Source organism: Fusarium verticillioides, chromosome 8, assembly GCF_000149555.1.
Source record: "Fusarium verticillioides 7600 chromosome 8, whole genome shotgun sequence".
In the NCBI taxonomy this organism is placed as follows: domain Eukaryota; kingdom Fungi; phylum Ascomycota; class Sordariomycetes; order Hypocreales; family Nectriaceae; genus Fusarium; species Fusarium verticillioides.
The window spans coordinates 1,232,779-1,251,144 of record NC_031682.1 but is presented as its reverse complement, the minus strand read 5'-3'; the positions used below and the strand labels follow the sequence as shown (position 1 = coordinate 1,251,144).

The 18,366-nt window shown below is 48.9% G+C and overlaps 6 protein-coding genes across 16 annotated transcripts; 4 read left to right on the top strand and 2 right to left on the bottom strand.

Annotated features, from left to right (window-relative positions):
- Positions 1-38: 38 nt before the first annotated feature.
- On the bottom strand, positions 39-2,278 carry FVEG_07346 (acetyltransferase). Of its 5 annotated transcripts, none has more exons than XM_018895964.1 (3): positions 1,896-2,278; positions 1,361-1,831; positions 39-1,305 (listed from the first exon to the last, which is right to left on the bottom strand). In XM_018895964.1, exons 1-2 carry the CDS (start codon positions 1,951-1,953, stop codon positions 1,428-1,430), a joined length of 462 nt encoding a protein of 153 aa, XP_018753331.1. In that variant the 5' UTR covers positions 1,954-2,278; the 3' UTR covers positions 39-1,305; positions 1,361-1,427. The 5 variants fall into 5 exon arrangements, with proteins under 5 accessions (XP_018753331.1, XP_018753329.1, XP_018753332.1 ...); XM_018895962.1 differs by having other exon boundaries at positions 1,891-2,243; XM_018895965.1 differs by having other exon boundaries at positions 1,417-1,831; positions 1,896-2,226.
- On the top strand, positions 289-1,487 carry FVEG_07345 (oxidoreductase). Its single transcript, XM_018895960.1, has 2 exons — positions 289-951; positions 1,005-1,487. Exons 1-2 carry the CDS (start codon positions 507-509, stop codon positions 1,313-1,315), a joined length of 756 nt encoding a protein of 251 aa, XP_018753333.1. The 5' UTR covers positions 289-506; the 3' UTR covers positions 1,316-1,487.
- A 239-nt stretch (positions 2,279-2,517) lies between the features above and the next one.
- Positions 2,518-4,717, top strand: FVEG_07347 (hypothetical protein). The gene is made up of 2 exons (XM_018895966.1): positions 2,518-3,654; positions 3,709-4,717. The coding sequence occupies exons 1-2, from the start codon at positions 3,029-3,031 to the stop codon at positions 4,211-4,213; spliced, it is 1,131 nt and encodes a 376-aa protein (XP_018753334.1). The 5' UTR covers positions 2,518-3,028; the 3' UTR covers positions 4,214-4,717.
- A 1,804-nt stretch (positions 4,718-6,521) lies between these two features.
- FVEG_07348 (cell division cycle 20-like protein 1, cofactor-APC complex) lies at positions 6,522-9,577 on the top strand. Of its 4 annotated transcripts, XM_018895968.1 has the most exons (4): positions 6,551-6,713; positions 6,765-7,369; positions 7,419-7,546; positions 7,600-9,520. In XM_018895968.1, exons 2-4 carry the CDS (start codon positions 7,038-7,040, stop codon positions 8,967-8,969), a joined length of 1,830 nt encoding a protein of 609 aa, XP_018753336.1. In that variant the 5' UTR covers positions 6,551-6,713; positions 6,765-7,037; the 3' UTR covers positions 8,970-9,520. The 4 variants fall into 4 exon arrangements, with proteins under 4 accessions (XP_018753335.1, XP_018753338.1, XP_018753337.1 ...); XM_018895967.1 differs by having other exon boundaries at positions 6,522-7,369; positions 7,600-9,577; XM_018895970.1 differs by having other exon boundaries at positions 6,537-7,341; positions 7,600-9,549.
- FVEG_07349 (hypothetical protein) lies at positions 9,455-12,217 on the bottom strand. Of its 4 annotated transcripts, none has more exons than XM_018895972.1 (3): positions 12,192-12,217; positions 11,639-12,133; positions 9,455-11,583 (listed from the first exon to the last, which is right to left on the bottom strand). In XM_018895972.1, the coding sequence occupies exon 3, from the start codon at positions 11,521-11,523 to the stop codon at positions 9,823-9,825; it is 1,701 nt and encodes a 566-aa protein (XP_018753340.1). In that variant the 5' UTR covers positions 11,524-11,583; positions 11,639-12,133; positions 12,192-12,217; the 3' UTR covers positions 9,455-9,822. The 4 variants fall into 4 exon arrangements, with proteins under 4 accessions (XP_018753340.1, XP_018753341.1, XP_018753342.1 ...); XM_018895973.1 differs by having other exon boundaries at positions 11,661-12,133; XM_018895974.1 differs by having other exon boundaries at positions 9,455-11,576; positions 11,661-12,133.
- Positions 12,218-13,346: 1,129 nt separating this feature from the next.
- FVEG_07350 (structural maintenance-chromosome 1) lies at positions 13,347-18,341 on the top strand. The gene is made up of 5 exons (XM_018895975.1): positions 13,347-13,778; positions 13,844-13,937; positions 13,987-16,930; positions 16,987-17,664; positions 17,717-18,341. The coding sequence occupies exons 1-5, from the start codon at positions 13,748-13,750 to the stop codon at positions 17,732-17,734; spliced, it is 3,765 nt and encodes a 1,254-aa protein (XP_018753343.1). The 5' UTR covers positions 13,347-13,747; the 3' UTR covers positions 17,735-18,341.
- The last annotated feature ends 25 nt before the right edge of the window (positions 18,342-18,366 follow it).

Sequence of the window (18,366 nt, the reverse complement as noted above, 5' to 3'; positions counted from 1 at the left end):
CAACCGACAGTTTGACAACTGGTACCTAATTCCCTTATTGCATACAGTGCTACCCCATCCGCCAACCGATGGATATAATATTGTCCTGCACATAAATGTACAAGAGATGTTGTAGGTAAAGTACCTCGTTGCATTCAGCAGTCTAAACTTCATTTGAAAGGTCGAGCTTTCGTACAAGCTGCGCAGCATACTCTCTATACGACCTCATTCCTATAGGTAGGATATTAATGGGTAGGTGGTCATAAGACTAGAGGAAGTCAAGCAGAACCGTCACAGGCTAGTTTCAAGTGCTTACCCTAGAGCTTCATGTATATCCTACACATCCAGTACAATGTCAATTATTCCCCAAATTAACCACCGGCTGTTTCAAGCGGGGAATATCGATCCAGTCAGCCATAAAGCCCAACCGTATGTCTATATATGTAAATATCATTTTGTGCCCTAGCATCTGACTCATTCCTCATTTGCTACCGAGTAGCCAACTCACGACCTGGAAGCCACAGACAATGTCACTCAAAGGAAAAGTTTATGCGCTGACAGGCGGTGCAAGCGGAATCGGCTTCGCAACCGCCAAAGTTCTTGCAAAACGCGGGGCTACTGTGAGCATCGCCGATATCGACCTCAATGCCATTACAACTGCCACAGCATACTTTGACGAGCAGGGCATCGAGGCGCTAGTTTCCCGTGTCGACGTCTCACAACGGCCCCAAGTTGAGGACTGGCTAGACGCTACTGTTCAGAAATATGGGAGACTCGATGGGGCAGCTAACGTGGCTGGTATCATTGGGAAGCACCACGGTCTTCGTGCCGTAGCGGAACTTGAGGACGAAGAGTGGCATAAGATCATCGCTGTGAACTTGACAGGAACAATGTATTGTCTACGGGCGCAGCTCAACAGGATAGTAGACGGAGGCTCCATCGTCAACGTTGCTTCTATTCATGGCATCAAGGGCAGGTTTGAACTGCACATAAATGGGATCTCTAAAGCTGACCAGTAGAATCAGGATTCGCCAGGCACGGCGCCTATGACGCCAGCAAGCACGGAATAGTTGGGCTGACAAGAGCGGCAGCAAAGGAGAACGGCCACCGAGAAGTGCGAGTCAACGCTGTTGCCCCCGGAGCCATATATACCCCGTTGATGAAGAAGGCATGGGATATGCACAACCGACCAGAAGACGCCGCTTTCGACGAACCAACTGCCTTCCAGCGCCAAGGTACGTCAGAAGAGTGTGCCAATGTGATAGCTTTCCTCCTCGGCCCTGAGAGTACCTTTGTGAGTGGAAGCGTTTATGAAGTGGATGGAGCCTGGATATGAATGGTTAGTATTCACCATGTCATAATAGGGGCGGTAAGCCTATACACTGGATTTTGAGTTGAGTTTCAAGCTTGATGGAGTGATGGAAAGGACAAGCACACATTGATACCGGTTACCAAACATCCTCGGGATCAACCATATGGGTTTCTCCATCATCTCGAATGTGCTGACGATCCTTGTCTCGCTTCATGGGCTTGCGCATGTCGAGTGCATCCTCGCTCGCCCTGGAAGGGTCCGTAGCGTGGTCACCGTAATAGTCCTTCACCACGCGGAACACGCTGTAGCCCAGATTCTTGTAAAGGGCGATGGCTCTGTGGTTGCTGCTTCGAACGAACAAGTCCACGAACCAGGCGTTCTCAGCATCAGCTGCGACTTCCAGCTGATCGGTTAGGATCTTTGCAATGCCAGACCTTCTTGCTTCTGGGGCAACAGTGAGCGCCGTTATGTGGGCGTGCCATGGTAGGTAATGCTCGGAGAATTTGTAGGCGTCTGGAGAAGACTCGACCTTGCCCATGACTGTCAGTCAATACGTTAGCCTCGACAAGCTGGTACTGAATGTAAAGGATAAATCTCACTATACCCAACAATGTTTCCATCCATATCCTCACAAACTTGAAAGAGAGCTGGCCACTTTGCATGGTATTGGAGGTAGAAATTGAGCTCGTAAGTTTCCGTGAAAGGGTCTAGATTGCACTTGGAAAACTTATTCACATCGTCAGGTTGAAACCGCCGAAACGTCGCCATATTCAGAGCTGCTTTTGCGTCTTCTGATGAAGAACTATAGGAGCCACACTTTGTGTAAAGGAATAGCTGTACGAAGCTAGAGTTTGTATGTCTTGAGCTAATGAAGCGAAAGCGACACAGTTTGGGGGCGTGCCTGATGCAAACGAGAGATGTACATGAGAAATCCGAACTTCAGAGTGCCCCGCGAGAGCTTGGTGTAGCGTGGCTGTGCAATTTATTTGGAGACAACCTAGTAAGCCACAAATGTTGGATGGAACCGTTTTGTCCCCTACAAAGTAGACAATTCTGCATAACATTATCTCGTCCACTGGACTGGCACTAACACCAATCCAATACTTGTATCCGTACCCTTTGCCCGCATTAGCGCCAGTCCTGGCACGGCCCCCCCTGTGTTTCTCAAGGTACCAACATCGAGCCGCCACGACTAGGTATATCAAGAAATACTACAAGTACTCCGTAATAAACGCTGTGATAGTTGGGTCGAGTCGAAACACCCTGAGATGTATGTACGGGCAAGATTGTGTACCACCGAAAGGAGATATGGCATATCGCATAAAGAAACAAACCTTAAGCATATGGGACACCCTGGGAGCTCGGTTCGTTCGTTGTCCTGTCCTTTTGTTGGCGGCCAATTTGGTGTGATCAATAATTTAGTGGTTAGCAAGTACCTAATAAGGGTCCCTGGTCACCTAAGCCGATATCATTTCAAGCGTCGCCGACCCTCCCTCGACATCCCCCATTTTGAAAGGAGATCAAGCAACCACTACCTAGCTCTGCGATACAATATTTTGTAGGCGAGAGAGAATCGATAAAAGTACCCGAAGCTTCCTGATTCATACCGCGACTCGAGAAATAAGGCGGTGTCCAGTCCGCTGCATTTGGCGGTGGAACCGTGGTAGTCACAGGCCTGTGAATCTACCTAGCCAGGTTGTGGGAGGACTCCTGCATCTGCAGTTCGACACATCAAAAATGCCATCATCGCCGCATACTCCCAGACACTCTCGGAACTCGTCCGCCTTCGATAGCTTCTCCGGCTCGCCCCAAGCCCGAAGACTCTCCAAGTCATCGGTGCAAGAACCTTCAACCCCGTTCCAGAACAGCTTCAATCAGCAGGATGCATCCGACTTGGGTGGAAACGGCATGGGCAACCTAGCTGATGAGCTTGCCGATGCCTTTTCTGACTCAGGAGACGAAGGAGAATACACAGATGGTGATGTCAACAGTGACATGTTCGGAGGTGAAGGGGAAGGACAGAGCAATGATCAGATGGACGAGATTGAAGATACCGAAGACACCAGCAGTCCAAAAAAGCAAGGAAACGATAGGGCAAAGGTTATGAACCTAACACTTCTCTCACCTCGACGGAAACACCAGCGTCAAACTAGTAATTACGATGGCAGTGAATATGGCTCGGAATCCGACCTGGATTCCCCTGGTATGCCACCGGGCTTGGTGTCCAAAATGGATGCTGTAGAGTCGCTGGCTCGGAGAGGAACAGAGAACTACGGTGGCCCAGCAGACGATGTTTTCAGGAGAGTGACCAACGCCCTGCGGGACCTCGGCTCCCAGTCAAGTGTTGAAGCGAGCGCCTCAAGGTCTGTAGATGTGATGGCGCTTTTGATGTAAGTTGAGGCTAACATAGATCATAGGTTGATAACAGCACACTCAGCGTTGACCACGCACCTGAACCACCAATCTCGCCAGATCTATAACCTGTCCTTCTCTCTGCTGTCCCCTCTCGTTGCACCGCCAGACCCAGAGACTATTGACGACTTGATACCGTTGCTCTTAAACCTCTCTGATGCCATGCCGCGGCCTTCAACATCGGCCTTCAACTCCTTAACTAGCCTCCACACCCTTACTACTGAACTTGTCCAAAACCTCAATTACCTCTCCGACACACTACACATGTCTCGCCAGACAACGACAATGGCGACAAGAAGACTGAAGAGCGCAAAGGAGATTGTGGCTGAGATGAGGAGGGAAGAGGAGCTTAGAGAGGAGGGCGAGCGATGGCTGACAAGGGGCAATTGGGGAGAACGTCTGGAGAAGCGAGAATGTGCAGGAGTGTGTGGAGATGTAATTGGCGGATTCGAGGAGGTCTGCAATGGATGGCGAGAGAGACTGCTCGCGCAAGCAGAGGCCCAAGCATGAACAATGGAATGAATCGAGTGCTCGTGTGCTAGTGGTGCGGGACACACTCACTAACATGCCGGCCCTTTCCAACATTCGGACTTTGGGGCCTTTATTTTGTTGCGCATACATATATATCCCTGACTGACACCGTTCTTTTTCCTTTTCTTTTACCCCTTGAAAACGCCATTCCATATTTTCTTTGTTCGTTTTCACAATTTTCAGGGTGGCTTGACCGTGCTTGGAAGGAAAAAGGCGCAGCAAGGTATGGAGGGAGTTCTCTGTTGGGAGACTGCCCTCGACATGATAGAACAATTTTTAGAGGCATCGTCAAAGAACGAACAATAGAATGAAGTGATGATCCAAGGTTCCCATGACCGCAAGCTGCAGGATATCGAACCTCGAAGTGCTGGAGAGTTAAGTTTTCAGTCGGGCGCACAATAACACCCAATATATCGTACAGCGTGGACGATTGCTGTTATTTACCACAGCTTATCTAATGGAGAAAAGAAAACTCGAGACCTCAAACCTAAGTGACTGCAAAAGAAACAACTAAAAAAAAAAAAAAAACTCTTAAGTAACTTGGCATAAATTTAGGACAACTTTGCTGAATTTTGACGCTCTATGCCAGGCCCGATGTTTTCTTGCTCCCCAGAATCGACATCAGCTTGTGGAGTGGAGTTTTAAAAGCCATTCACGCGGCCACAGTTGCTGCGACCCATCATCTGGCCAAAACATTCCTTTGGAATTCAGGTGGGGGAAAAAGAAAAAAGGGGACAAGAGGGGACAAGAGGGACGCGGTTTAGACGCGTTGAGTGGCGTGTCGTCGCGAATTAACGCGAATCGTGTCAACAGTATCCCTCATTCGTAACAGCACTGTAGACAGAGCCAGGCGCTTATTGGACACTGACACGCTGGTTGTCTGAGAGGCCACAGACAAAGGACACAAACAAGCAATGCAATCGATGACAGTTCAGAGCCAACCAATTGACTTAAGCCTCGAAGGCTGGGGCAAAGAGATCGCGCTATATACGCGCGTGTTACGTTCAGCTGCGATCCAGTCACTGACTTAACTACATTGGTTCAAGATCACTGATGTCTAGATGCGTAGGCACCTGGGATATGTCGATATACGTATGTATATCCGTAGATGCTGAAGGTGAGTAAAGCATGTTGCCCTCATGATCGTCAAACGATGAGGTTTGGACTAACTAGCTGCGGAACGTCCCGCTTGTTTGTTATACATACCTTACCTTAGCTTGCGGACTGCTCCGAGACCGGCTCCGAAGATATTGATTGTCCAGATCAGATACAAACAAAATAAAAACAATTGATCGTCTAACATCTGGGCAGCAGGCCTTACAAATATTCGTGGGTATTGCAATGAATCAGCCTCAATTCTCTCACTTCTTGGGTCTCGCACCCTTCTTGTTGCACTGCCCATGTGCATGTTGTTGTTTTTGTAAACGTGCAAGTCATGCACGAGGCGAATGTATGCACTTCTTAATAACATTCAACATATTTATATCCTTACGTTTGTTATGGTTACCTGTTTGAATGGCTAGTAGTATCAATTTCAATCATCACTACGGGGGCTGTGAAATAATCATATATACCTCGTCAAAGTTCTATTTCTTGTTGAGATCGAAATCGAATGCACAACATGCGATTGTTGGTGATGATTCCTTCCAGAGTCGATACCTCTTTTCCTCACAGCCGTTGAGAATGACGCAGCAGCTGACACCATGGCAAAGGCAGACAGATGCCGTGCCATGTGCTCGCCGGCACCAACCGAATACCCGGATTGCCTAGGTATGTTGGTAAGTAAGGTATGGAGTACTACTAGGTATCATGAATCAAGACGGACCCTCCTGATAAGAAAGGGGAAACAGGAACAATATAGTTTCAACGGTCTCAAGAAGAAAAGGAACGGGGAAGAACAATTGAGCACCTGTAAGTTCCATCGAGAAATAAAGCACCTGCCCATGACGAACAATAGCCATCCACTCAATCGCGTGTTATTATGCTCAGGTCTATTGCGTTCAATAACAGAATCACGGTTCTTCTGCTATTATTTTGGTTGTTGTTGTTGACCTGCGCGTTTCCTGGTCGCCCGCGGTCCCTCCTTGTCAAGCCCGTCCGGGGGGCACAGAGAGTTTGGTTCCGATGTCTGAGCTATCTGATTGGCCAGGCGGCTTCTAGCGCGCGATGAGAGCCCCAGTTCAACCTCCCTCCAGCAGCAACAAGCAACAGCCATCCCTCACGAGAGCTGCGACCCTCTTCCCGCCACCCCTAGCGCATTTCTGCCCAGCACCACCTCAGCGCTGGACATTACCGCACCTCACCCGTCCGCTTCAACCTCCGTCCTCCACTACTGCTGGCTCTGTTCGACTTGGATCTTGCACCTCACGTCTCATAACGTCGACTATCGCGTCGTGCATCATCACAGGCTGTCCCTTTTCGCTTTCTTCAGTCCACGGCTATCGGTCCTCTTCAGCATAATATTACTTTTATCGATTAAGTACGAGCTCGCTTTATTAACGTCATCGAGTATTGTGATCAACGTTTCCAGTTCCTGTCTGGGTTTCTGCGAGAATATCGGGACGATGCGATAAACGCCTTACAACGAACAAAGATTGATATTAGCTGGACGGTGCTTGGGACCGCACCCTCACCGTCTCGCCTCGACTCTCATTTTATACTCATCGCTTGATCAATAATAACCAAACGACGCTCCTACGACTGCTTTACAATCTTCATCTCAATACGCGCGCACCCTGAACACCACCTGCTACAACAGTCCTTCAGTACCTCGACTGCAAACTGTATCGCCAATATCGCAACTATGGCGACGCTTCCAGAAGCCGCGGGCATGACTGGCTTGAATCATCAATCAGCAAAGCGAGCTATCGACGAATCCAAGAGCCATACCGCCACTCCACGCTCATCTACACCTCCCCGCTTAGATCGCGCCCGTTTAGAACCCCGACATAGCCACGATAACGCAACAAACCGTGCTCTACGCAGCAATGCAAGGAAAAGCGAAGGTGCCCGCGCGAGTCCTTTCGACATCGATGCCGTCGATAGTGCGCTGCTCCGAGAGTTTCAACGTCCGCAACGTGAGAGCACCCCAGGTGCTAGCCCCCATCGTAAGCGGCAGCGAATAAATGGCGATCGGTTTGTTGACCCCTTGCCTTGACTGCCGCATATGCTCATCATCCTGCAGATTCATTCCGACCCGCTCTGGCCAGGACCTGCAAGCAAGCTTTAGTCTATTGCATGAGGATGGATCTCCTGCCACACCATCGAAACAAAAGAAACGTACACCGCATGGCGAGCTCCATTTTCAGAAGAGTATGTGATTCCTAAAGACCCTGTCTAATTCATATATTGACATGCAATGCCAGCGGAGGAAGCAAACCGGACCTTTTCCCACCTGCTACGTGCTGAGCTCTTCGAGACCTCTGTACCGCAAGCAGCTACCCCAACTCTCACCCCAACCCAAACCCTTCCTGCAAGCTCTCATATTCCCACGAATGATGGCACGCGGGCTCACACTCCTCCCACAAATGCGACAGCTCCATCACTGCCATCGTCATTAACACCTTCTACTCCTCACAAAAATCTCTTCTCGTACATGTCACCTCGACATCACAATCAGGTCGCGGGGCACCCTACTCCCTCAAAGACACCGCAAAGCCGGCATGGTCCCAACCTTGATACTCGGAGTGAGATTTACAGCTTGTCGCCAGTGCGGTTTGGAAGTCAACAAATGCTACTGAGCCCCAGACGTCAACCCAGAGCTGTCAGTAAGGTTCCTTACAAGGTTCTCGATGCTCCCGAACTAGCCGATGACTTTTACCTTAACTTAGTCGACTGGGGAAGCGCCAACATTCTCGGAGTTGGCCTGGGCTCTAGTGTGTACATGTGGAATGCGCAAACTAGCAAAGTCAACAAGCTCTGCACACTTGATGATGACACTGTCACAAGCGTTTCGTGGATTCAAAAAGGTACACACCTTGCTATAGGAACGGGCAAAGGCCTTGTACAAATCTGGGACGCAGAAAAGGCTCGTAGGCTACGAACAATGACCGGACACACAGCAAGAGTAGGTTCTCTCGCTTGGAACACGCACATTCTCACATCTGGATCCCGCGATCGGTTGATCTATCATCGGGATGTGCGGGCCCCGGATCAGTGGCTGAGGAAACTGGTCGGCCATAAACAAGAAGTCTGTGGACTCAAATGGAATTGCGAAGACGGCCAACTAGCAAGTGGTGGCAATGACAACAAGCTCATGGTCTGGGATAAGCTCTCGGAGACACCGCTTTGGAAGTTTTCAGATCACACCGCAGCCGTCAAAGCAATATCGTGGTCGCCCCATCAGCGTGGCCTGCTGGCTTCTGGAGGTGGCACTGCCGACCGTCGCATAATTTTCCACGACACGGTCAAGGGCTCAGTTATCAACGAGATCGATACAGGCAGCCAGGTTTGCAATATTGCTTGGTCGAAAAACTCGAATGAAATCGTATCCACGCATGGATACAGCCAAAATCAGATTGTTGTCTGGAAGTATCCTTCCATGACCCAGGTGGCCAGCCTCACAGGCCACACCTATCGTGTACTTTACTTGGCTATGAGCCCAGATGGCCGAACAATCGTGACTGGCGCTGGAGATGAGACCCTGAGATTCTGGTCCACCTTCGGCCGCAGACCTGGGACCCGAGAAGACGGAGATAATGGAGGTCGGCTTGCCGACTTGGCCATTATTCGCTGAGTCTTCCAGCTGATGACGATCAGGTGTTACCTTGCATCATTTTTACGAGTTGCTCAGAAGCATTTCGATATGTTCGCTCTAGACTATGACCATACACCATATGGAATGCGCATTTTTACTACAGACACAGTGCAAAGGGTTCCTGGAACTCTTGAAAGTCGCATACTGTGTGCTACAATTCATACCCCCAAGGCTGTTGCATTATGCATTTATTGGCGTTGTATCAGAACTCACTCGGTGCTTCAGTGGGTTAGGGAGGCGGTGTTGGCAGGAGTGCTTTACTGGTTTTTGGGACTCAGGGGTTTGTGACGGATCATGACACCCCATTTGGATCAAAGGATGGGTTTAACGATGGAAAGGTGTCTCTCTTTACCTTTCAGGCAGGTCAAGTGAGCAAGGGGGCGAGCTTTAGCGATTGTTTTCTGTTCTTTAGGCCCTTCGGCCCGCACATCACAGCGGATTGCCTTATGGGAAGGTAGATAGATGCCTGATGAATATGAATCTGACGGGGGCAAACCTCCTCATTCAGGTTCAGCGAACGGTCTCCCCTCGTCGTGATCAAATGTTATTTACGTGATGCTAGTTTGCATATGTTCGCTCAGGCCGACAGTGATATGCAACTAAGGAGAGCTGTTGAAGTAACACAGTAGTTTGGAGTATCCTTAACTAATATTATATCTTTCAGTGAGAATCAATTGACAGGCAAACGTTCAGTAAACGCTAGTAACATCGCACTGCTTTAGTATCACAAACCGTTATAATAGAAAAAGGTAAGTAAGGATCTCATCACATAACCAATCCATGCCACTACAAAGGCATGCGCGAACGTATGATTTTAAGTTATCAACCAAGCTCAACGCGTTCGTCTGCCACGTGTTGTGTCACCTAAATTCCCAACAACTCCGGTAGCAGAAGAGCTTCGTGTTTCGTCTAGAAGAGGGATTTTGTCCACACTAACAGACCGATTTACATCATCTTTAGATAGAGACGTTCCCTCCATCAAGTCCTTCTCTCGATCAACCTCATTCATGGACGGAATCTGGCCAGTAGATGCTAAGGGAGCCAATACCTGTTGAGCTTGGCGAGAGACTGAGGATGCATCAGGTCGGGGATGTAGCAGAGGCGATAGTGGCATGTATTCGGGAGAATTTTGCCATTGAGCCACCTCGGCCTTCATAGCCTCTAGCTCTTTCTGGAAGCGTACCCCAAATACGTCGATATAATATGTGGCGCCATTATAGATACTCCAAGTAAAGACCACCATAAGGAAGCCTGCAGAAGCCCAGCGGCTCAGGAACCACAAGGGGCAAGGAAGCATAGTCAGAAGAGCATAGGAATACTGAATCATCATGAAGGTTGCCTCTTGCATGTGCTCTGGTTGTCGGAGTACAAACTTTCCCAGCCAGGTTTTGGCATATGATTTCTTGAGCCAAGTGAATGAAGTTGGCCGACCAGCCGCAATCTTGTCTCTTCGGCGCACAGTGATGAAGATGTAGTACAAGACCTGCCAGAAGATATAGGGTAAGGAACTCCAAGCAAGCATCGAGACTACATTAGCATATGCGGTTGGGGAGCCTGGAGGGGAATTCTTGATGGTCCAAATTGCAGGGAACCGCTCTTTCTGCTCATCGGGCGAAAACAAGTGCACGATACAATGCAAGGTCGCGCATGGCATGATGTGTATGAACAGCGACGTAACTTTGTCGAAACTGTGGAAGACCAGTGAATTGCGCCACATGATAATGGCGACTGCGTTGTTACCAAAAGCCAGGCAGTATGAGGCGGTAAAGAGACGCTTCGAGCCGGGAAATACCCATATCGAGAGAGCCAGTAGTAGGTTGGTGAAGTAGCAGAGGTCTGCGAGGAAGTAGTGGTAGCCACGTCGATGATATGTGAAGAATCGAATTGGCATGAAATACAAGAGTTGTGCGGTGTACCACAAATGAAAGTATTCTGGGTATGCGCCAATGAGGTATCCGCTGACGAATATGTTCATAACACCAAAGATAAAGGACACCTTTTCTCTGACACTGATAACCTTTGTATCGTTCCATCGTTTCCCGAGCTTATCGACACGGCGTTGCATCTGTTTGCGGTACCGATCGAGCTGTTCATCAGCCTCGGGGACCCGGCGTCTCCACTCCTCGACCATGCGATCCCGAGCAGATTGTGTCTTGGTCTTGATCGCTTCCCTGGAACGCCTGACCTTGTCCGTCTGCGCTGAGATGCCCTTCTGTAGCTTCTCGAGCTGCTGGGGAAGAGCAAAGTTGTCGAGAAGGTCAAGCACAGATAGGCGATCAAGAGGTGGAAGGCCATCCCAGTCCTCATGGTTGGAACTGCTACCAGAAAAGGACGGGTTTCTCGAGTGCATCGAGCCTCTGGGCGTCGTGGCACCCATCATTGGAGTGTCAAGAAGGGTAGAGTCGGCGGGCGGGTTGTTCGGAGACGAAGGAGCTTCATGATCAGGCGTGAGGATGATCTCGCTATCGGTTGAGATATTGTCGGATTTGAGGCCTGGGGCAATACCCGAGACTCCCTTTGTATCGTCATCCATGATTCGGGCGCTTCTTCCAAGTCCACGTGCTGAGAGCGAAGTATAAGTGGTTGCTTTTGTCTTGGTAAGAAATATGTGTCAGCTGGGCAATACAGTAGGAGAGTAAAGGCAGTACTGGCCAAAGAGGGAATACCCACGACAGAGAGGAAGCGTGTTAAAAGCAGCAGGAGTAGAGGGTACCCAGTGCAAGGGAGTGCGACACGGATACTTATATAGGATCCTGAGACAAGCTCTGTTTTGTGGACAGGGAGTAGGTAGCTAGCAGATTATAATAGTGTGTCACTTGGAGGCTTGGAGCTGGACCAAGGGGTCTGGTGATTCGAGAAGCAGATAATAAAAGCGACCTATCCAGGTTGAAGATAAGGCAAGGCAAGGCGAGACGAGATGAGACAGACAAGATTGGAACTAAATCGGGGTAGTGATAAGAGGAAGTGGAAGAAAGGCTTGATGGAGTCGAGGTGAAACCAAGAGAGAACACCAGCGGTGACGAAGCATGCACGTGGGATGGATAGGCACTGGTAGTTAGAATGCGCATGGTATGAAGCAGGCAAAGCCCACCAACGCCAGCAGCTCAACCAACCTAGGTAGAAACCTAGGTAGAGTCCAGTGACTTAATTCATTCAGTAGTCAGTCAGTCAGTGCTAGCCTAGAGGAGCAAGAAAACTTACAAGTGAGACTTTGGAAGAGGCTGCTAAATTGAACTCAGCAAAGAGTCCCCCAAGCTTAGACTAGACTTGCCTAAATACTTTTGTCATTTAGGGTCAAGGTCCTGAGTTTTCTGCCTACCTACTTACCTACTAACTTAGGTATGTACCTACCTAAGCTGATGGACCCCGGGGCCGATGATGAAATGTAACTAAAATGACTGGGCTGAAAGCTTGTTGGGGAAGTGGAGACATTTACACATGCACTTACGCTAAGAACAAGAGTGCATGTTCATATCCGGGCAGCTCTCAACCTAGGTAAAGCATGAAGGTACCTTAGGTAGGTAAGGTAGGTACTTATAATTAACAAAGGACTAATAATCATACGTCAGAAAGATGTACTAGCTAAAGAGTATTACAAGATATTCTTCTAAAGCTTATAGAAAGTTTATAAGTAAAGTTCAGCTTAGTATACGACGATCCGCCCAGATATATTAAAATAGCATCCATTAAACAAGCCTTTTGCGGCCAGGAAAGATCTCCCTCCCACTGGCATGTAACTTGGTAAGTTATTGTATCATAGATCCTCTTCACTTACAATATGTATCGAGGCACTATAATGAAAGAACTTTGTTGTTTGGTACTCATTTGCCCTCCACTGTATCGTGTAGGCTGATGGCGTTCCCAGACCTGGCTAATCGACCCTGCACCCATATGGCACTGCCCTTTGGTCTTTGCTGAGTCTCGAGTCACAAAGTGCTAAGATAATGTAATCATGTGAATTGATTTCAAGCTTTGTTTCGACATTGCGTGGTGATTCTTCAGAACCTAATTGGCTATGAATGAATTCTAGACCACATATCGGATTACATCCTAGTCTCAGCCTGCCCGCCTATCTATCCTGCATCCAACAGCTGATGCGTGTCGCTTATGTCCGATGGAAGCATTTGATCTGGTGAACACTATGGATCAATACCCTGCCCTCAGACGGTGCTTGAAGGCTTCATCTTGAAGCGCTAGCATGATTGAAAGCCTGAGGCAACAAGGACTCGCATTTTCTAGATAAGGTAGGTATGGAAAAGGTAGGGTCTCATTTGATTGGCTCGAAACCAAGGTCCCGCATCTGCAATTGCTACCAGTAGGAGGTAAGGTAGCCCCCGACTCATCAAGTACTGTACAATCGGAAACCTACTCCAAACTCAAGCCGAGTCGCGCGACGCGTTACCCTTCATTTCAACTTTCCTGGCACGCGCAGAGATTTGACTACCTATCCGTCGCTTATTCTCGTAGTCTATAATGCATGCTATTAGTTGCACCTTGTCATATCTCGCAACGTAACTCGGCCTCTATTGCGCATACCATCCACGCGCTCCTGATTCCGGCTTTATTCGTTTGCGCAATTCGAGCCCCGGCCATCACTTTGACGCGCCCTCAATCAACACTACGGGTTGAGCTCAAGACCAGGAGTGACCCCTCTAATCAACCTACCGTAGCATCATATTCTCCGGTCACGACTACACAACTACACGCCTTCCACTCTCTTTCCTAGATACCCGGCCGTGCTGCCCCACGACCTCATCATGGGCAAACTTATCCGTCTGGAGTTGTTTAGTGTGTCTTCCCTCACGCGTAATCTCAGACGAGACGATCGCCATCTAAACTAACCTGCGCCACAGACTTCAAATCGTACAAAGGGCATCATGTTCTTCTCTTCGGAGACTCATACTTCACCTCTATCATTGGACCCAATGGATCTGGCAAGTCTAACTCGTATGCCGCTTCTCCCGCTCTCCAGTGAGCCTCTCTAACATAGCTCTAGCATGGACGCCATATCTTTCGTCCTGGGCATCAAGTCCTCACATCTACGCTCCGCCCACCTCAAAGACCTCGTTTACCGCGGACGAGTCCTGAAAACGGCCAAGATCAATGATGACGGTTCTGCGCAGACCAATGGCCACGCAAACGGTGACGCTGATGGTAACGATAAAGCCTCCCGTGGCGACCCCAAAACGGCATGGGTCATGGCTGTGTACGAAGACGATGCTGGTGAGGAGCAGAAATGGAAGCGCTCCATCACGAACCAAGGAGCCAGCGAGTACCGAATCAACGATCGCGTTGTCACAGCCCAGCAATACAACGAGTCTCTTGAGAGTGAGAACATTCTTATCAAGGCACGAAACTTTCTCGTCTTCCAAGGAGATGTTGAGGCCATTGCTTCGCAATCCCCTCAGGATCTCACGCGCCTGATCGAACAAATTTCGGGAAGTCTTGAGTATAAGGCAGAATATGAGAAGACACAGCTCGAGGCTGAACAGGCTGCCGAGAACCAGAACTTCCAGCTTCATAGACGACGTGGCATCAACTCGGAAATTAAGCAATACAGGGAACAGAAAAAGGAAGCAGACAACTTCCAGAACAAGACTGATGAGCGCGATGCGGCAATAGTTGCACATAGTTTGTGGAAACTATACCATTTCCAGAAAGCCATGGAGGATTCGTTTGCCGCTATCCAGGATCATCAGGAAAATCTCAAAGAACTGCGCCGCAATGTGGAATCGTTTGAAAAGAGGCTTGAAGCGGCCAGGAAGGAACAGGCTGCCGCTCACAGGCAAGTTGCCCGTTTAGACAAAGAGATCAAGGCCAAAGAAAGAAATATCGAGGATAAAGAGAACAGTCTTGTTCCCATCGAGGAGAAGATCAATGAATCTACGCAGGCAGTTGAAACACTTCAGGCTGCAATCGCCAAGGCCACCAGGGAACGTGACGAGCAGGCCGAGGTTGTTCGCCAGGTCCAGAAGGATATTGACAGCGTAGAGAAGGCCCGTCAAGTTTTCGAAAACGATTACAAAGAACAAATGAAGAAACAGGGCCGCGAGATCAGCGATGAGGATCGCCGAGAGTACAACAGACTGCGCACTCAGCTCATGTCCAGGACCGGTTCTAATCAGGCCAAGCTTGAGAACCTTGACCGGCAGCGCAAAGCAGATGAAGTAACCGTCAATAATCTGAAAGGCAAAGTCGATAGCATTGCGGCAAGCATCGAAAAGATTGAGGCAGAGCTATTGAGCATCGAGGAACGCAAATCTGCAGCGCAGGCGACCTCTAAAGACCTTTCGCAGGAGATTGAAGCTAAAAAGAAGGAGTTCAATAAACTCCAATCAGAACGCGTCAGGACCAATCAGAAGCGAACTGAGCTTGAGGAGAAGCTCGAGGATGTCGCTAGAAAGCTTAGAGAAGCTGATGATGGTCGGCGCCAGAACGACAGGGAAGCTAGGATGAAAGAGATGGTAACCTCTTTGAAGCGCATGTTTCCAGGTGTCCGTGGTCGAGTCGGTGACCTATGCAAACCCAAGCAGAAAAAGTATGATGAAGCTGTCATTGTGGCACTTGGGAGAGACTTCGATGCTGTCGTCGTCGACTCCGAGAAAATCGGCGTGGAATGTGTTCAATACCTCAAGGAACAAAGATTTCAGCCCATGACATTCATCCCTCTGGACAATATCAAGGTCAACGCAGTCAACACAGCCGTCAAGGGGTTTTCTGGCGCTCGGCTGACGATTGATACCATCGACTTTGATTCTTCCGTTGAGCGTGCCATGTCGTATGCATGTGGAAGCTCTGTTGTGTGTGACACTCTTGATATTGCCAAGCACATTTGTTACGAAAAAAAGATTCCCGTCAAAGCTGTGACATTGGAAGGTTACATCATCCATAAAGCAGGCCTGATGACAGGTGGTCGTGGACCCGAGTCGAAGAGTAAGAGACGTTTCGAAGAGGCAGATGTTCAGAATCTCCAGCGAATGGCCACCAAGCTTAAGGATGAGATTGACCGACTACCCAAGGCTGACCGCCGGGGCTCCCAAGAAGAAACCCTTCAAATTGACTTGTCCGGGCTCGAAAGGCGGTTGGCAGCCATCAAAGACGAACTGGCAGCCTTCAACAAGAACCATGCTAGCAAGAAGCGCGAACTGGACAATCAAAAGAGGCAACTTCGAGAGCTCGAGCCCAAATACCAAGAACAGGCATCCCAGCTTGAAAGCACCACTGCCACGTGCGAAGAATTTCGGACTGCCATCGCACGAGTTGAAGATGAAGTGTTTGCAGATTTTTGTAGACGACTCGGTTATAGCGATATTCGAAGCTACCGTGACTCGCAAGGCAAGCTGGAGCAGGAGGTCTCTGAAAAGCGCAATGAATTCGAAGTCCAAAAGCAAAAACTGTCGAGTCGACTCCAGTGGGAGCAGCAACGTCACGCAGCTGCTACTGCGCGAATTGATCGCAATCAAGCCCATGTCCGAAAGCTCAGAAACGATATCAAGTCTTATGCAAGAGAGAAGGAAGCCATTGAGAATGCGATGCGTGAGGAGCAGGAAGAGTTGGAAGCTCTTCGCGAGGCACTAGACGAGAATAAGTCAGAGCTCACCGAAAAGAGCCAGAAGGTGTCAGAGGCTAAGCTCGAAGTTCAAAAGCGGTCAAAGGACATCGAAGCTTATCTGAAAGACATCAATTCCCTTGAAACCGTGGTTCAGAAGAACAGCGCTAGCAAAGCGGCATTACTTCGACGATGCCGACTAGAGCAGATCCGCATCCCGCTTGCGGAGGGCACATTGGAGAATCTACCCAATGACGACCGTCTGCTTAACCAGGACCCAGATGCCATGGACATAGACGATGAGGACGATGATGAGGAGATGATGGGCATGGCACTTGATGATCACGGCATTACCATTGACTTTAGTGGACTTGACGACGAACTTAAAGCTGTAAGGACTAATGTTTGTTTTTAAAGTCAGTGAGTGATAACGCTAACACTATGCAGTCGGATGACCCGAACGTTGAAGAAAGTCTATCAGAGAAGATTACGAATCTGACGTCGGAGCTCGAGAAGTTGAACCCCAACATGCGAGCAATGGAAAGGTTGGAAAGCGTTGAGTCCCGGCTGAGAGTCACAGATCAGGAGTATGAAGATTCAAAAACAGCGGCACACGAAGCCAAAGAGGTCTTCAACCGGGTCAAGCAAAAAAGATATGACCTCTTTAACAAGGCCTTCAGTCATATCCAGGAGCAAATATCACATGTATACAAGGATCTCACCCGGTCAGAAGCATACCCTCTTGGTGGTCAAGCCTATTTGGACATCGAGGAAGACACGGACATGCCCTATCTGTCCGGTATTAAATATCATGCCATGCCGCCTCTGAAGCGTTTCAGAGATATGGAGCACTTGTCTGGAGGCGAAAAGACAATGGCAGCACTGGCACTCTTGTTTGCTATTCACAGCTACCAGCCTAGCCCCTTCTTTGTTCTTGACGAAGTGGACGCCGCTCTAGACAACGCCAACGTGGACAAGATCAAGAAGTACATCAAGGACCACCGTGGTCCAGGTATGCAATTCATTGTGATCAGTCTCAAGGCAGGTCTATTCCAAGACAGCGATAGCCTGGTGGGTGTTTACCGAGACCAGGAGGTCAATAGTTCAAGAACCCTTACTCTAGATGTGAGTTTCCCTATTCTACTGGCCTTGACAATTTCTGACCAACATGAAACAGCTGCGGCAATATGTGTAGGTGAGGCTAGAGCAGTTAGAATCTTTGTGATTATTCCTCTCGGACCTTGAGGGGGAAAGTTGGGTGTCTGGCGCACAACGTCGTGGAAGAGACATGGAATTTCGTATGGGCCAAGGAAGCCATTATGCCATTCAGCACCGCAACTCTGAGTTAAGCATAAATAATGCAGGCCTAATGATATTAAGTGATGAATCTACACTTTCAAGTTGTTTATTCCTCAACCTATCTCCGACTTTTGTGGCTGCCACTAGGTAAAGAGGCTTCTGCTGAACCGACCCAAACAAAGACTCTCCTTTATGCTCATGCCCGACTGGCTTGCTTGGCGTTGGTGCATTGCTTTGTAGTGTCAGATGAATGTAGATATAGAGGCGTCTCAAAGGGGAGCTTATGGCAGAATGATGGTTCCCATTGTCAACTAATCAACTGACACTGCCTATTTCAACCTGCGTCGTGACTATCTAGCTCCAAGTCTTGATTGCTACCTAAGGGACTATTGTCGTCTGAAACTCTTTCTTTACCTCGTATCTACTAAGCTTATGAATAATACCGCAGGCAGGTTAGGTAGTAGGCAGGCAGACAGCTGTGACTCTTCCCTTGGTTGCCTGCAGTTTTTATATATATATATGATATTC

What these genes read in the sequence shown, in the direction of transcription:
- FVEG_07345 (XM_018895960.1), top strand. Translation starts at nt 507, where the DNA reads ATGTCACTCAAAGGAAAAGTTTATGCGCTGACAGGCGGTGCAAGCGGA. An exon ending in TTCTATTCATGGCATCAAGG is followed by an intron (nt 952 to 1,004) that starts GCAGGTTTGAAC and finishes CAGTAGAATCAG; the next exon opens with GATTCGCCAGGCACGGCGCC.
- FVEG_07346 (XM_018895961.1), bottom strand. Translation starts at nt 2,059, where the DNA reads ATGGCGACGTTTCGGCGGTTTCAACCTGACGATGTGAATAAGTTTTCC. An exon ending in TGGAAACATTGTTGGGTATA is followed by an intron (nt 1,832 to 1,890) that starts GTGAGATTTATC and finishes ATTGACTGACAG; the next exon opens with TCATGGGCAAGGTCGAGTCT.
- FVEG_07347 (XM_018895966.1), top strand. Translation starts at nt 3,029, where the DNA reads ATGCCATCATCGCCGCATACTCCCAGACACTCTCGGAACTCGTCCGCC. An exon ending in GTTGAAGCGAGCGCCTCAAG is followed by an intron (nt 3,655 to 3,708) that starts GTCTGTAGATGT and finishes CATAGATCATAG; the next exon opens with GTTGATAACAGCACACTCAG.
- FVEG_07348 (XM_018895967.1), top strand. Translation starts at nt 7,038, where the DNA reads ATGGCGACGCTTCCAGAAGCCGCGGGCATGACTGGCTTGAATCATCAA. An exon ending in CAGCGAATAAATGGCGATCG is followed by an intron (nt 7,370 to 7,418) that starts GTTTGTTGACCC and finishes ATCATCCTGCAG; the next exon opens with ATTCATTCCGACCCGCTCTG. An exon ending in CGAGCTCCATTTTCAGAAGA is followed by an intron (nt 7,547 to 7,599) that starts GTATGTGATTCC and finishes ATGCAATGCCAG; the next exon opens with CGGAGGAAGCAAACCGGACC.
- FVEG_07349 (XM_018895971.1), bottom strand. Translation starts at nt 11,523, where the DNA reads ATGGATGACGATACAAAGGGAGTCTCGGGTATTGCCCCAGGCCTCAAA.
- FVEG_07350 (XM_018895975.1), top strand. Translation starts at nt 13,748, where the DNA reads ATGGGCAAACTTATCCGTCTGGAGTTGTTTA. An exon ending in TATCCGTCTGGAGTTGTTTA is followed by an intron (nt 13,779 to 13,843) that starts GTGTGTCTTCCC and finishes CCTGCGCCACAG; the next exon opens with ACTTCAAATCGTACAAAGGG. An exon ending in GGATCTGGCAAGTCTAACTC is followed by an intron (nt 13,938 to 13,986) that starts GTATGCCGCTTC and finishes ACATAGCTCTAG; the next exon opens with CATGGACGCCATATCTTTCG.